This window comes from Salvia hispanica, chromosome 5 (genome assembly GCF_029641045.1).
Source record: "Salvia hispanica isolate PSC_SH4W2 chromosome 5, Shi_PSC_v1, whole genome shotgun sequence".
In the NCBI taxonomy this organism is placed as follows: domain Eukaryota; kingdom Viridiplantae; phylum Streptophyta; class Magnoliopsida; order Lamiales; family Lamiaceae; genus Salvia; species Salvia hispanica.
Window position 1 is genome coordinate 29,780,866 of NC_142696.1, and position 13,959 is coordinate 29,794,824.

The 13,959-nt window shown below is 34.6% G+C and overlaps 2 protein-coding genes across 3 annotated transcripts; both read left to right on the forward strand.

The window, feature by feature from the left end:
- The first annotated feature begins 4,072 nt into the window (after positions 1–4,072).
- LOC125188861 (uncharacterized) lies at positions 4,073–10,109 on the forward strand. Of its 2 annotated transcripts, XM_048085925.2 has the most exons (6): positions 4,073–4,336; positions 4,497–4,583; positions 5,694–5,861; positions 5,948–6,034; positions 6,115–6,186; positions 7,869–10,109. In XM_048085925.2, the coding sequence occupies exons 1-6, from the start codon at positions 4,178–4,180 to the stop codon at positions 9,756–9,758; spliced, it is 2,463 nt and encodes an 820-aa protein (XP_047941882.1). In that variant the 5' UTR covers positions 4,073–4,177; the 3' UTR covers positions 9,759–10,109. The 2 variants fall into 2 exon arrangements, with proteins under 2 accessions (XP_047941882.1, XP_047941883.1); XM_048085926.2 differs by lacking the exon at positions 4,073–4,336 and having other exon boundaries at positions 5,694–5,823.
- A 279-nt stretch (positions 10,110–10,388) lies between these two features.
- On the forward strand, positions 10,389–12,894 carry LOC148926615 (uncharacterized protein At2g24330-like). Its single transcript, XM_089058933.1, has 6 exons — positions 10,389–10,493; positions 11,056–11,319; positions 11,432–11,576; positions 11,811–11,920; positions 11,993–12,350; positions 12,451–12,894. Exons 2-6 carry the CDS (start codon positions 11,059–11,061, stop codon positions 12,642–12,644), a joined length of 1,068 nt encoding a protein of 355 aa, XP_088915059.1. The 5' UTR covers positions 10,389–10,493; positions 11,056–11,058; the 3' UTR covers positions 12,645–12,894.
- Positions 12,895–13,959: the final 1,065 nt, after the last annotated feature.

Here is a 13,959-nt window from a genome sequence, read left to right on the forward strand (position 1 = left end):
ATAATTTTTAGACATTATTTAATATATTTAAATTAATTATAACTTAAAATATTAATATTAAATATATGAAAAAGAAAATAATTAATTGGGTTGGGTTGGGGTAGAGATGTCAAATGGTCGGGCCGACCCAACCCAGCCCGGCCCAGGCCCGGTATGGGCCGACCCAGGACCGGCCCACCAACGAAATGGAGCGGGCTTGGGCTGGGCTGAGTAGATTAATCGGACTCCATTTGGGCCGTTTTTCAAACCCAGGACCGGCCCAGCCCTGGTAGAATCAATGTATGTACTAAGATTTATATTCCTTCATGACTTATTTATGCATGAATTAGCAACATTGTGTGTGTGTGTGTGTGGTGTATGCTATTCATATATATTGATTAGTTGTTAAAGATTATCTCATTCAGTATAGTTCCATGAATATTGTGATTGATTATTTATTTATAGCAAATACTGATTAGTTGTTAAAGATTTATCTCATCCAATATAGTTCTATGAATATTGTGATCAATTATTTATTTATAGCAAATTGAAATATGTATATGTAATGATGTATCAGGCCTTGCAAATTGAAATATGTATATGTAATGATGTATCAGGCCTTACGCATATATATGTTTATGTATATGAGTATGAAGATTGGACATTATTTTATACATATTCATATCTTTTCAATTAATATTATCATATACACGATAATTTTATACTATTTATTTGTTTTCAAAATAATCATAGATTTAAAAATTAATGATATTAAGCAAAAATAATCAATTAATTCAATTACTCAACCTATATCAAAACTTATAACAAATTTGATTCCATAATTACAATTGATTTGAATGATTATAGATATTAATTGTTAATAGATTGACATAATTATATATATTTGTTTTTAATTGATTTATTTCAATAGTTTCATAATTAGAGTATATTTTGATTCCTAATTTTGTGGGATTACACAACATTAAAGCGTGTAATAAATACTACAGTATAATAGTATAATACCCAAATTTTGTGAGAATATATAAAACTACATGTCTACAAATTTGATTCCTTATTTTTCTGTAATACAACTATATATTTATATGCATTGCACTATCATATAGATTAAGTCGTACTATTTAATTAGCACAATAAATATTTTGAACTTGGCCCAGGCCCAACCCGGCCCACTTACCATCTGGGTCCGGGCTCGGGCTGGGCTCATTATTTATTCCAAGACCCAGGCACGGCACGGCCCACCACAGACATGGGTCTGGGCCGGGCTGTCGCTGGGCCTCACTAGGCCTGGGCCGGCCCGACCCACTTGACACCTCTAGGTTGGGATCACTGATGGAAGTAAAAAAGTTGATGGGCGTTGAATTGAGTGAAGGTTGAGTATGTAGAGGATAGAGAAATGAATATTTTATTAAAAAGTTGATTGGGGTTGGGTTGGGTGATGGTTACAAAAAGAAATACGAAAGATCATTATCAAGCATTTTTAAGTCATATTATGAAATTCGAATTTGTGGTCATATTATTATCATTTGGATCATCCTCACGTGAACTAAAAATAAACTAAAAATGACTCTATATGCATGATTATGCTTTCTTATATTAAAAAGTTAGTTTTGGGTAGATCAAATCCTCACAATACAAACTCAATAAAATTATATACGTACATGGTTGTGTATGTATCAGCGTGAGATCAAATACTGACTAATTTATGGTATCTTTCACTTTCGCATAAAAATGGTACATGATCTTTATTTTATATCGTTTTTGGTACCATGTGACAAAAATAACCCTAGGTACCAAACATGTGATTTTTTTTAATGGAGGATATTTTTGAAAATTTGAATTAAATAGTAGTACCAAATATGTAATTATTTTTTCTTCTTTCATTATTTCTCCTTTTCTTCTTTAGTTTCTTCTTCTTTTTTTTTCTTCATTTTTTTAGTATTTTATCTTCCTTTCTTTTTTCCTTTTTTTTTCCGTAAGTTTATGTTTTTTCTTCCTTCTTTTTTCTATTCTCTTCTTTTTCTTCTTTCTTTTTAGTGTTTTATACAACATCTAATTGCATTCATAATATAAAATATAAAATAAAATACCTAAATAAATAAATAAATAAATTATTTAATGTAATTAAATCAATTGAATATTTTTAATTAAATTATTTTATACTCATTTTAAGGTTGAAACACCTAACTAAAAATATATAACATTTTATATGATTATGAATACAATTCAACATGTAAATTTTTATGAAGGCTATATTGATTAGTTACTAATTTAATATAAAATAATAATATTAATAATAATAATTAATATTATTATTATTACATAATATTTTGTGCTTCATAATTTATATAATTATACTATAATTATTTATTAATTACTATAATTTGAATGATATTAAAAATGAATTAATTATTAATTTATAACATCAAAATAATAATATTAATATTGATTAATAATAATAGTATAAAGAGTGAGGAGAATGAGGAAAGATATTATAATATCACTTTTGGTACTAATTTTATGTATGTCTAAAATACCCTCTATGACATAAATGAGAAATATAGTTGTTTAAAGGGCATTTTGGGAATAAAATTGCATCAGGTACCAAAAATGTGATTTATAGGTACCAAAAACGATATAAAATAGAGTGAACTACAAAAAATGGTCCCTGGACTATGAGTTTATCTCGCCCATAGTTCCTGGACTTTAAAAATATCGCCAACAGTCCCTGGACTAAGGGTTTATCTCGAAATTGGTCCTTTTGGCTTTTTTTGGTACTAAAATACCCTTTGATATTATTTTGGGGGGTTTGGGCAATTTCATCTTTTTACACCTTTACATTTTAAATCTGATATTATCTCAGTTATGTACTAACTTTGATATTATTTCAAAATTATCATTCTTCTTCCATTTTGTTATCCTTCACTGAATTTGTTTTTTATATTTCAATATTAGATTTAATTTTATAAAATTAAATTTAATATTTAGATTTTTAAATATCAAATTTTTTTTTAATGAAAACTATTAATTCATGGACACTATAAATATTGATTAAAACTATTAATTTTTGTTATTTAATATAATATTCAATTGAATTGAAGAAGTGCAGAAAAATAATATTAATCATGATGGAAAAATAAGAGTTATTCTATTTAGCCTCCATTCGGTTGTTATAATTGTTTGTGATTAAATATTATGAAGTTGACTAAAAATTTGATCCTACTAAAAACTTTATATATGAGTATTTTTGTTGAAATTTTCTAGTAAATTTTGATTGTTTTCAAATTAATAAACGAAAATTATATTAGTCTTACATTAGATGCATATTTATTTCAGAATAAATTGTGTTATATAATCTATTTATGATTAAAGCTACTGTATTAAATATTCACTAAAACTAAGGCGTTGTCATACCTTATTGATTACATAGTACTATACACTATCAAATATTGATTATAACTATTAATTTTTGCTATTTAATAATTTTTATAATTAAAAAAATTTATTGATATTTAAAAATTAAAATTTAAAATTTTGTAAAATTAAATCTAATATTGAAATAAAGAAACAAAGTGAAGGATGACAAAAGGGAAAAAGGATGATAAATTTGAAATAATATCAAAATTAGTACATAACTGAAATAATATCAGATTTAAAATGTTAAAAAGTGTAAAAAGACCAAATTGCCCAAATCCCTCAAAATAATATCAAAGGGTATTTTCGTACCAAAAAAAGCCAAAAGAACCAATTTCGGGATAAACTCTTAGTCCATGGACTACTGGCGATATTTTTAAAGTCTAGGGACTATGGGTGAGATAAACCCATAGTCCTGGGACCATTTTTATAGTTCACTCTATAAAATAAAGATCAGGTACCATTTACCTAAAGTGAAAGATCAGGTATTAGTTCACTCAAATAGAGTATCAATTTTGTAGGTTAAAGATATCAACACAAAGACATAAATCTATCAATATTCCTATATTAATAAATTTGTGTGTTTGTGTTGATATTTAAATGTACATATTTTATTAATATAATTATGTCTTAATACATATAATTGAAAGTTAGGGTTTAGTAATTTCTAACTCCGATTCATTTCGTGTTCAAATTCGAATTCGCATGCGAGTTCGACAGTAGCTGACACTGAGGGTTAGGGTTTCGTTCATCGATCTGCGTGCCAATGGATTCCCCCTCTTCCTCGCTGACATTGAATACTAGAGACGGATCACCGTCCGCAGAGGGTCTTGCTAAGGAGGCTGCCGTGCTCTTTCAGAGTGGGATGTTCGCGGACTGTTTGAGAGTTTTGAATCAGTTACTGCAGAAGGAGGATCATCCAAAGGTCAATTCCATTCTCCTGAATTATTCCAAGTTGTAGTTTTTAGAGCATTTTTGCTAACTGATTAACAAATGAAGTTTAACCAAGTGTTTCATGTTGGTTTATTGAGTGTGCAGTTATTTTCTTGTGTTATGGAATTTTAAATTTCGTTATTTCATTTTAGGTGCGTCATAATATTGCCATTGCTGAGAGCTTACAAGGTGGATGTTCAGATCCTAGAAGGCTTATTAAAGCACTGGAAAAAATCAAGGTTTGTGTTTAAATGGCACTCTCTGCCTTCTTCGTCATAGTGCGTGGAATCACTTTAACTTTAGGCCTTTGTTAAATTAAGAGTGAATGTAATGGATGCTCTAATTGGGTGAAAATCACAGTTTCACAAATATTTTGATAGCCATCAGTTAAAAAAAGTAGAAACCAACTTCATTTTGGCTGGTAAGCTGGGTTTGATTCACTCGTACTAGATTGTATATGATGTGGAAATTTCATACAGGGACTTGTACAATGAAAGGTTAGTTAGTATGGTGTGATGCCAACACGCATAAGAAACACGAGAATAAGATTTGAAAGAGCAAAATGACTACCACACCGCGCAATCTAGGGTTTCAAGGACTTATTCGTTTGAGACTTAGATGAAATGATTAGCCTGCATGAGTAAAATGTCTTGCAGTTTCTGGTTTTTCTCTTTTACAACAGTGGTAGTTCTACAGAGAAATCAGATGTTTGCCTAGTTGCTGTACTGTTTCTTGACCTCTGACAAATGCTCTCACCAACCTCGTAGAAGTTTGGTTAGGCATGCTACTCACTTCAAATTGGACAAGCTGAGTTCCTATGCTGGATATGTGGGGCATGTCTTTGTTGATCTTTTACCTCCGGGATGATATTTAGTGGTTGCAATACAGTTGTTCATGTTCATGCATGCTATATTTTGAGTGATTTTGCTGGAATACTAGTGTTTCACTTGTCTATATGAATATATGCTTTGCATTTGTATTATGTTCAAATATGCACGTGAAAATAAATGTTTGCTGTGTAACCGGTCTTTAGGTTGTCAGCTTTTGCACAGAAAAGCATATCATGTCAGTTTATGATAATCTTTGTATGTATGCTTAATTTAACCAAAATTACTTGTTACAACTTCTATATGAAGCCCTGTGGTGCATACTGTGCATTTTGCCTCACTGGAAATAGTTCCTCATCTTCTTCTTAAACTTTTTACATGCTATATATTCTTATATTACTAGAGACTATTTGGTCCACTCTATATAGCGTTTTGTGTAGATATATAAATTACCTAACATGTTTGAGTTTTTATGTTTTACTTCTTTTATCTCCAATTGATTTTGTTTTTCCCTTAATTTAGGAACAAAGTGAAGAACTTGCATGTGCATCTGGAGAACACTTAGAGGTTTCCAGCAACAATGGAAGTGAACACACTTCCAGCATCACGGGAAATAGTGCTCCCCAACATCCCATTTCATCTTTTGTGCACAGTTATGAATTTGATACCTCAGTGGCAACTTACAACATAGTATGTCTATGTTCATCTTGGCATTTTCTTGATCCTGAAGTTCAGGTTGTTTAACTTCACATATCCATTCATGGATCTGACTGCAGGCAGTCATCTGGTACCATCTTCATGAATTTGCAAGATCATTCTCATATTTGGACACTTTGTATCAGACCATTGAACCTATTCGTGAGGTAGTACCTCTAATTTATTGAGAATCTCATATCTTGATGCCTACTTTTCTTCTGGTTGAGTTCTATGCTATCACATGCAGGGGACAGCTTTGTGTATATGCCTTTTGCTGCTAGACGTCGCATTACTTTCTCATAATGCATCAAGATCTGCCGTAAGTTCATTCTATGTTAAATTAAATGTGTATTCTTTTCAAATGGTACAAAAGTATTGAGGGGATTAAGCAACAGGTTTTGTTCTATACTTTTATGGCTGAGGGTTCTTTGATTTTAAAAAAGGTATAAATACAAAGAAAGAGCACAAATAAAGATTTCTCTTCATCAATTAATTTTTCCTCTTAATTTGGATTTGGGGTATATATAACTGTACTCATGTAAAAATGATTAGGCATTTCTTTGATATCAATCTGAATCTTGGCTTACCTAACCTCTCATAGAAAAGATTAACGCTAAAGGAATTTACTTTAACCCTAAAACTTGTAGTAAGGGCTGTTAGACCATTGCTACTATTAAACACCAGAATTTACAAGGTTGCATAAACTAAAGTCTCTTAAATAGGGTTGTTCTTGTTGCCCACCCCAAGCAACACTAATATGCCTTTGAAGTAAAATAGTTTCTATTAGCGAGTTCTTCCTCTATTAAAACAAAAGTTACTGTTGGAATATATGCTCTGTATTTGATAAGCTGCACTTTTCCTATAAAAGTTGGTCTATCTGTGTTGTGCATGTATCTTTTTATTTGTTTCTTTCACCATGAAATAACATTAGGATTGGTTTTATACCATCTTTTTCCAGGATATTGTTCTTGGAGACTGTATATTGTGGTAGAACGATCAGAGAAGTTGTTGTAAATGATTCTACATGTATTGTTGGCAAATCTGCAATGATATATTTTTAGGATATGTTTTCTCTGTAGATGGCATGAAAATTGTTTAGATGTCTCTGAAGTCGCAATATGACTGAAATGGAAAGATGCTTGTCTTTTTTCTAACAGCTGTCATCTAGCAATTTGGATCTCTTATAATATCATGGTTCTAGCTTTGAAGTTTCTTGCAGTAATTCTTCAGACTTCTAATCATGGATCAAAGACACCGAACAAATTGTACTGCATTTAAGAGAAGCTATAATCAATTGATTGTTGTAGGTAGAGTTAGGAACACTTACATTGTGATTGGATGATGCTTAATGGAAAAGTAACATCTTATGAGCTACTGGATTTATTACCTGTTGGAGATTCTTTATATTAATATTTGACAAGTTGAAACTGCATGGTTTGACACATTTTTATTTGGTTAAGGCGTTAAGCTGCTACTTCGTAATGCATGGATAAGCCTCTAATTTAAGTTACCTTTTTTGTGTAGATATATATTATCAGTGTGCTGTAAGCCCTGTTATCTGCCTCTTGATTTGTCAGTTCCCAACAGAATATTACTCACTCCGTCCCAGCTAAGATGACACACTTTCCTTTTCAATTTGTCCCAAATAAGATCACACAGTTCTATTTTTGGAAACAACAAGCAACATTCTTTCTCCAATTAATTAACCCAATTACTTTTTCTCTCTCCAATTAAAATACTCAACTTTCTCTTTTCTCTTTGTTTAATTCTTACACCCACCTTTTCTCTCTTCAATCAAACACATTAACCAATAACATCTAAAATCTTGTGCTGACTAAGAAATGTGTCATCTTAGCTGGGAAGGAGGGAGTAATTCTTTTGGTATTGATATCAGTATCTACCTTTTTAGATAGCAATTTTTTCTCCTTGGTTGAACTGTCTCTACCATTGCTCAATATACCACTTGATAGTGAGTAAGTATGATTTTTTTGTTTGTTTCAGGATGTGATAAGCTACATGGAGAAGGTTTATGTTAGTAGTGTGGGCAATCAAGTAGATAATGGATCCTTGACGCACCAACAATCTCTATTAGTTTCAAAATCTACATCATTTTCCAACAATTCGACCCTTCAAGATGGTTCTCACCCTGATTCTACTTCAGATAATTCCTTAACTAGAACATTATCAGAGGAAGCACTTGAAGATGAACATTTGCAGTTACTATCTTCTCTTGACATAAGTGGACAGAATCTTCAAAGACCTGGCATTGTCTCTGCTAATGATCTTCAAAGAATCCAACCAGAGGGTTTGATATCAACTGCTGATTTAAAGCTTAAGTTACGTCTTTACAAGGTTCGCTTTCTGCTTCTCACCAGGAACCTGAAAGCAGCCAAGCGCGAGGTGAAGATAGCTATGAATCTGATTCGTGGCAAAGATTATCCCCTGGCTCTCTACCTAAAGTCACAACTTGAATATGTTTGTGGAAACCACCGCAAAGCAATTAAGCTTTTGATGGCATCAACTAACAGCATTGAGATGGGATTCTCTAGCATGTACTACAATGATCTTGGCTGCATCTGTTATCGGCTTGGTAAGCATCATACATCGGGAGTGTTTTTTTCCAAAGCCTTAAGTTATAGCTCAGCTGCACGGAAAGAGAAGCCTCCAAAACTTCTAACTTTGTCTCAGGATAAATCCCTCCTGATTATGTATAATTGTGGTGTTCAATCATTAGCCCGTGGCAGACCCGTTCATGCTGCTCGCTGCTTTCAAAAGGCCAGCCTTATCTTTTATAACAGACCTCTTCTATGGTTAAGAATTGCTGAGTGCTGTTTGATGGCCCTAGATAAGGGATTAATAAAATCATCCGCAGCAACTGCGATTTCTGAGATCGAAGCCAATGTCATTGGCAGGGGAAAATGGAGACAGCTTGCTCTAAGATATGGTTCATCCACTGGTCAGGGGAGATATGTTGGAATGGACAGTTCAATTACATTTGATGGAAAACATCCCGATCTCTCGATGTCTCTTGCCCGGCAGTCCCTTGTAAATGCTTTGTTCTTATTAGACTCTTCGGACACAAATTATTTCAGGGCTGCCAAGGTCCCTGGTTCCGAGGAAAATGAGTCGGGAGAAGCACCACTATCCCCGAGTTCAAATGTCAAGAATGCCACTGGTGGTGATCCCAAAGCACCTACTGTAGCTTCTAGCTCAAGTCCAGCTAATGCCAATAGTAAAGTAAAAGAACACACAGGTGGAAAAAATCTGGGTGGCACATTGGATAACTCCATTCCTGATTATGAACATATTCGCTTGAAGGAGAACCTGATGATAAGACAAGCTGTGCTTGCTGATTTAGCATTTGTAGAGTTGGCACTAGGAGATCCCTCAAAAGCTCTTTCGACAGCAAGGTCCCTACTAAAACTTCCTGACTGCTCAAAGATGTACATATTTTTAGGCACCATGTATGCTGCAGAGGCATTATGCCTGTTAAATCGGCCAAAGGAAGCTGCTGAGCATTTGGCGATGTACATGCCCGACGGTAACAATATTAAGCTTCCATACTCCCAAGACGACTGTGAGAAGTGGACAGTGGAAAAAGTGGCTGACACTGATGAGTCACATGGTGGCACAATAGGAGATGAATCCCTAGCGTTGGTGTTTTCAAGCCCCGAGGAAGCTAGGGGGCTGTTTTGTGCAAATTTTGCTGCCCACTTTGCACTGCAGGGAGACTTTGAGCAGGCTGAACGATTTCTAACCAACACGTTTTCTGATATACCAAATAGTTCCCAAGCTATTCTTACTGCTATTTATGTCGATATAAAGCGTGGTAAAACTCAAGATGCTCTTGCCAAGTTGAGACATCACAGAGGAATCAGATTTCATAACTGACGTTGAACGGAAGCTGTTGATTGGTTGTATTTGTTTTTGATTGGTTGTCGAAGCCCCCCGTCTTACTCCTCCTCCTCTCAGTTAAGTTAGCAGGTAGGTTTGACAATCCTTGGAGAAAGGGATTTGTAACATATATATAGTTCAAATTCAGCAAATAAGTATTTTTTCCCTGTGTTCTCTAAGTTTAGGTAGCTTAATTGGTGGATGCAAAGATCTATTCTACCTGATAAGAGTTGGAAGTTGTTGTTTTGATTCATAGTGATGTGTGTTTAGAGGTAGATTTGGGTGTCACACAGAAATTACTTGAGCTCTTTGGGAATGAATATGAACTAACAAGTTACCAATTTTTCAGTCTGCCTTTTTTTTTAAAATCATACTGACATCTTTTGATACAAATGGAGAAGTATAGTTTTTTTGACATTTAAACACCTGAATGATTAAGCAGATATGATTCTCTAACAATCAAGTTTAGAATATTTTTAGAGTTTTGACTCCAAAAAGATTAAACAAATGTAGTGAAGAATATGATTAATGAATCACAACACAATTAATCATTAAGAAATACAATCCCAAAAATGTTTGTTTTCCGATGCAACAATGATGATTGTTGAAGCATGGTTGGTGGCAGTTGGCAGTTGCTGCTTTGAATATCTCTTTGAAAGATCTACATTCTCCAGCACTTCAAATTTCATATCCAGATTTGGCTTTTTCAGAGCCAGCTCCAATCAGCACAAGGTCAGATTATTGCATTGCTTAGGGTTTAGAATTTTAATACTAATTGTTAAATTTTCATTTCACGGGAGACTTCATTTATTTATTTTACCATTATTATTTTATCTTTTCGCATTCAATTCTATTTGATCCTTGTGGTTTATCTAGCTGCTTCTTGCAGGAGTCCTGTGTATACCGTTTCCAAGTAGTTGTTTTTTAGCTCAATCCTTGTTCTTACTTGGTTTTGTGTTTTGCTAGCTGTTTACGAGTACTTAGGTCCTTTTTGGTATGATGAAATGAAATAAGACGGAAATGCAATGAAGATAAGAATGGAATGGCATATTCTCTGCATTTTCATTCCATTTCAGCATTCATTCCATAGTATCAAGCAAATGAATAGAATGGAATTACGAATCCACATTCCATTCCATCATACCAAGAAGGGTCTTAGTAATCGTGTCCTGACTTATTTGTGGAAAATGCATGGTCGCTGTAATATTGAATGTCTTGTTTGTATAGTAATTCTTGTAACATAAGATGGTGAAAAGTGACTTGAAAGTTTAAATTCTGATCGTCCATGTAGCAGGGGATGGGTGCAGATTCTAAGGACTATGTTAAAGAGTCTACCGCATCAACAGATACTAAAGTAAAAACGAAAACTGTGAAGAAGAGGAAAGGGGTGTTATCAAGATTATGGGGTGTGATATTTAGATTACACGGGGATGATTTTGAAAAGAGATTGCAATACATATCCAAAGAAGAGGCCACTATTCTTTCAAGGATTACAAGACGTTCGAATAGCTGGCAGAGAATGGCTAGGCACCTGATACTATTCTCACTTCTTCTTGAGGTAACTTTCTTGCTAGTTGATGGCTATTTCTTTTGATATGCTCGTCACTGCGGTAACAAATGGGGGTTAGTTGGAATTGGATATGACTCTGTTAGTATATATAACTTCTCAGGCGATGGCATTAGGCTATGCTATCATGACCACAAGAGCTTTAGACTTGGGCTGGAAAATGAGAGCGCTGCGAGTCTTCCCAGTGTTTCTGCTGCCGGCATTATCTTACGTTACTTACTTCACACTTAGAAGCTTCACAAGGATGTGTAAGCATTTTACTACTCTTTGTTCTCCCGGAACCCTCTTTCTCCTTCTCTGTTAGAAGGAAAATGGAAGCATTCTATTCCTGATATCTGTAAATGTGTCATAATCTGGCTTTTAAAGATTTACCATTTATATAACTGTTTACTATACTGAATTTATTCTTGCAACTCTGCCCCTCTGGAACCAACTGCGCTGTCCCTGCGGACACTGTACTGAATTATTGATACATCTTACAGTTGATCAGAAAGACAAGAAGACGCTTGAAAAGCTTCGAGCGGAGAGGCAAGCAAAATTAGATGAATTGAAAGAGAGAACAAATTATTATACTACTCAACAGCTGATACAGGTATGGTGACAGTATACTTACTCATATTCCCTTACTATCTCATCACAAATGTATATAAATTATTCGATGCAGAGGTACGACACTGATCCGGCTGCCAAGGCCGCTGCTGCCACAGTGCTGGCGGCCAAGTTGGGTGCAGATTCTGGTCTGAAACTATACATGGAAGATGATTCTAAACAGAATGTTTCTACTGGAAAGAGCAATGACATGCAAGTTGAAAGAACTAATGGGCTACGAAATATGAAACGATCCCGTACAACAAACACCAGTACAAAAAATGCAATTACACATCAGATGGTTGTAGAGCATCACGCCCAAACAGGTCCAATGAACAATGGGGGATGGATAGCTCGATTTGCTGCTTTCCTCGTGGGAGAGGATCCAGCACAGTCGTACGCACTAATATGCGGAAACTGCCACATGCACAATGGTAAACAACAACTACTTTTCTCGTTCCATGTACCTAGCATCTAGATTGAATTTATCGTGTGATTAAACGATGCGCATTCTTTAGCTTTACGTATTTTCAGGTCTGGCACGGAAAGAAGAGTATCCATATGTTACTTACTACTGCCCACATTGCCATGCCTTGAACCAACCAAAGCTCTCTGGTTCGACCACACAGTCGACCTCACCTACCGGGGCATCCTCAGTAGAGGAGGCCGATGCTGTACCAAATGCAGGTGGCTCAACAGGGGATACGGATGCAACTTCTGGAAGCTGAATTTGTGCTTTTTGGACGAGTGAAAGATCTCGTTCATGTGGACGACCGTATATGTGGATTTATGTGAAGGCTGTTAAGGAATCATTCAACCAAAAAAAAAGGAGGGTGCCTTTTTCTCTTATACAACTAAGCGTGTTGTGTTGTAAACCTAACTTGAGATGCATGATTGTATAAAATTTTGTCACTGAGGCTGTGATGTGAATCTCAACTTGAAACAGCTATATCTACAAATGAGCAATCTACATACAAATTTCGTTGCTTATTTTGTTTGTGTTTAATCTATATCTATGCCTAAAGAGGCTTATTCTACTACTCTATTATAATAACGTGATTTTTTTACAAATTGATTTATATCTATGTTAATTTATTTAATTTTAAGATGATTGCATATTGAAGTATAAAACTTTGGAAATTATTGTAAAATTGAGTGAGAAAATATATGTTTGGGTCTATTTACATGAAGAGTATAATCCCCTTTTGGTCCTTTACGTATGGCCGATTTTTGATTTTGGTCCAGAACATTCACTTTTCAAAAAGTAAGTCCGAAACAAATGAAAAATGATATCGTTTGCATCCTTTTTTGACGGCACCGTCAATTCTCGACGGTCAACCGTCAATTAGCGAAAATTTGACCCGATTAGCTTATTTTAATTACTGTAGCTAATTTAATACTATTTTTTTTCTATTTTCCGCTTTTACATTTTTAAACCCTAAATTAAAACAATGAAAATACTATAATAATAAACAAATCCTAACATTCATTTCATTCAAATTTCTCCCCCCTTTTTCTCCCGCTCATTCTTCTTCTTCCTCCCCAAGAACCCTAATTCTTTTTCTCCATCTCTGCAACAACTAAACACCTTCGAACATGGGTCGTTCGTCGTGTAGCCAGAACGTCGTCTCCGTCGACCGCGACCGTGTCCTTGACTTCGGAGACTTCCGATTTAGCTACCCTTTCTGCTATTGTAAGAAGATGGCGGCGCTCCGTATTGTCATCGGACAAGGCAAACCGTCGAGGGGGAAGCTTTACTTCACATGTGAGACGAAGGAATGCGGTTTCTTCAAGTGGTGCGAGCCGAATCGTAATGTCGAAATTACGAGCCAAATCGGGCCAAATCGGGCCTCTTCTTCATCATCCTCGGTCGGTGGTGCCGATTTTGAGGAACTGGGTTTGAATTTGACCGTAATTACGAAAAAAATCCAGAAATTAATCAATATTTTGAGCTTTGTTGTTCTTTGTTTTGTTGTTGTTGCAACACTTATGTGTATATTCAAGTAATTTGATGTAGTATTTGTGAATCCTTTTTGAATGTTG

What these genes read in the sequence shown, in the direction of transcription:
- LOC125188861 (XM_048085925.2), top strand. Translation starts at nt 4,178, where the DNA reads ATGGATTCCCCCTCTTCCTCGCTGACATTGAATACTAGAGACGGATCA. An exon ending in CCATTGAACCTATTCGTGAG is followed by an intron (nt 6,035 to 6,114) that starts GTAGTACCTCTA and finishes TATCACATGCAG; the next exon opens with GGGACAGCTTTGTGTATATG. An exon ending in ATAATGCATCAAGATCTGCC is followed by an intron (nt 6,187 to 7,868) that starts GTAAGTTCATTC and finishes TGTTTGTTTCAG; the next exon opens with GATGTGATAAGCTACATGGA.
- LOC148926615 (XM_089058933.1), top strand. Translation starts at nt 11,059, where the DNA reads ATGGGTGCAGATTCTAAGGACTATGTTAAAGAGTCTACCGCATCAACA. An exon ending in TATTCTCACTTCTTCTTGAG is followed by an intron (nt 11,320 to 11,431) that starts GTAACTTTCTTG and finishes ATAACTTCTCAG; the next exon opens with GCGATGGCATTAGGCTATGC. An exon ending in AAACTGCCACATGCACAATG is followed by an intron (nt 12,351 to 12,450) that starts GTAAACAACAAC and finishes ACGTATTTTCAG; the next exon opens with GTCTGGCACGGAAAGAAGAG.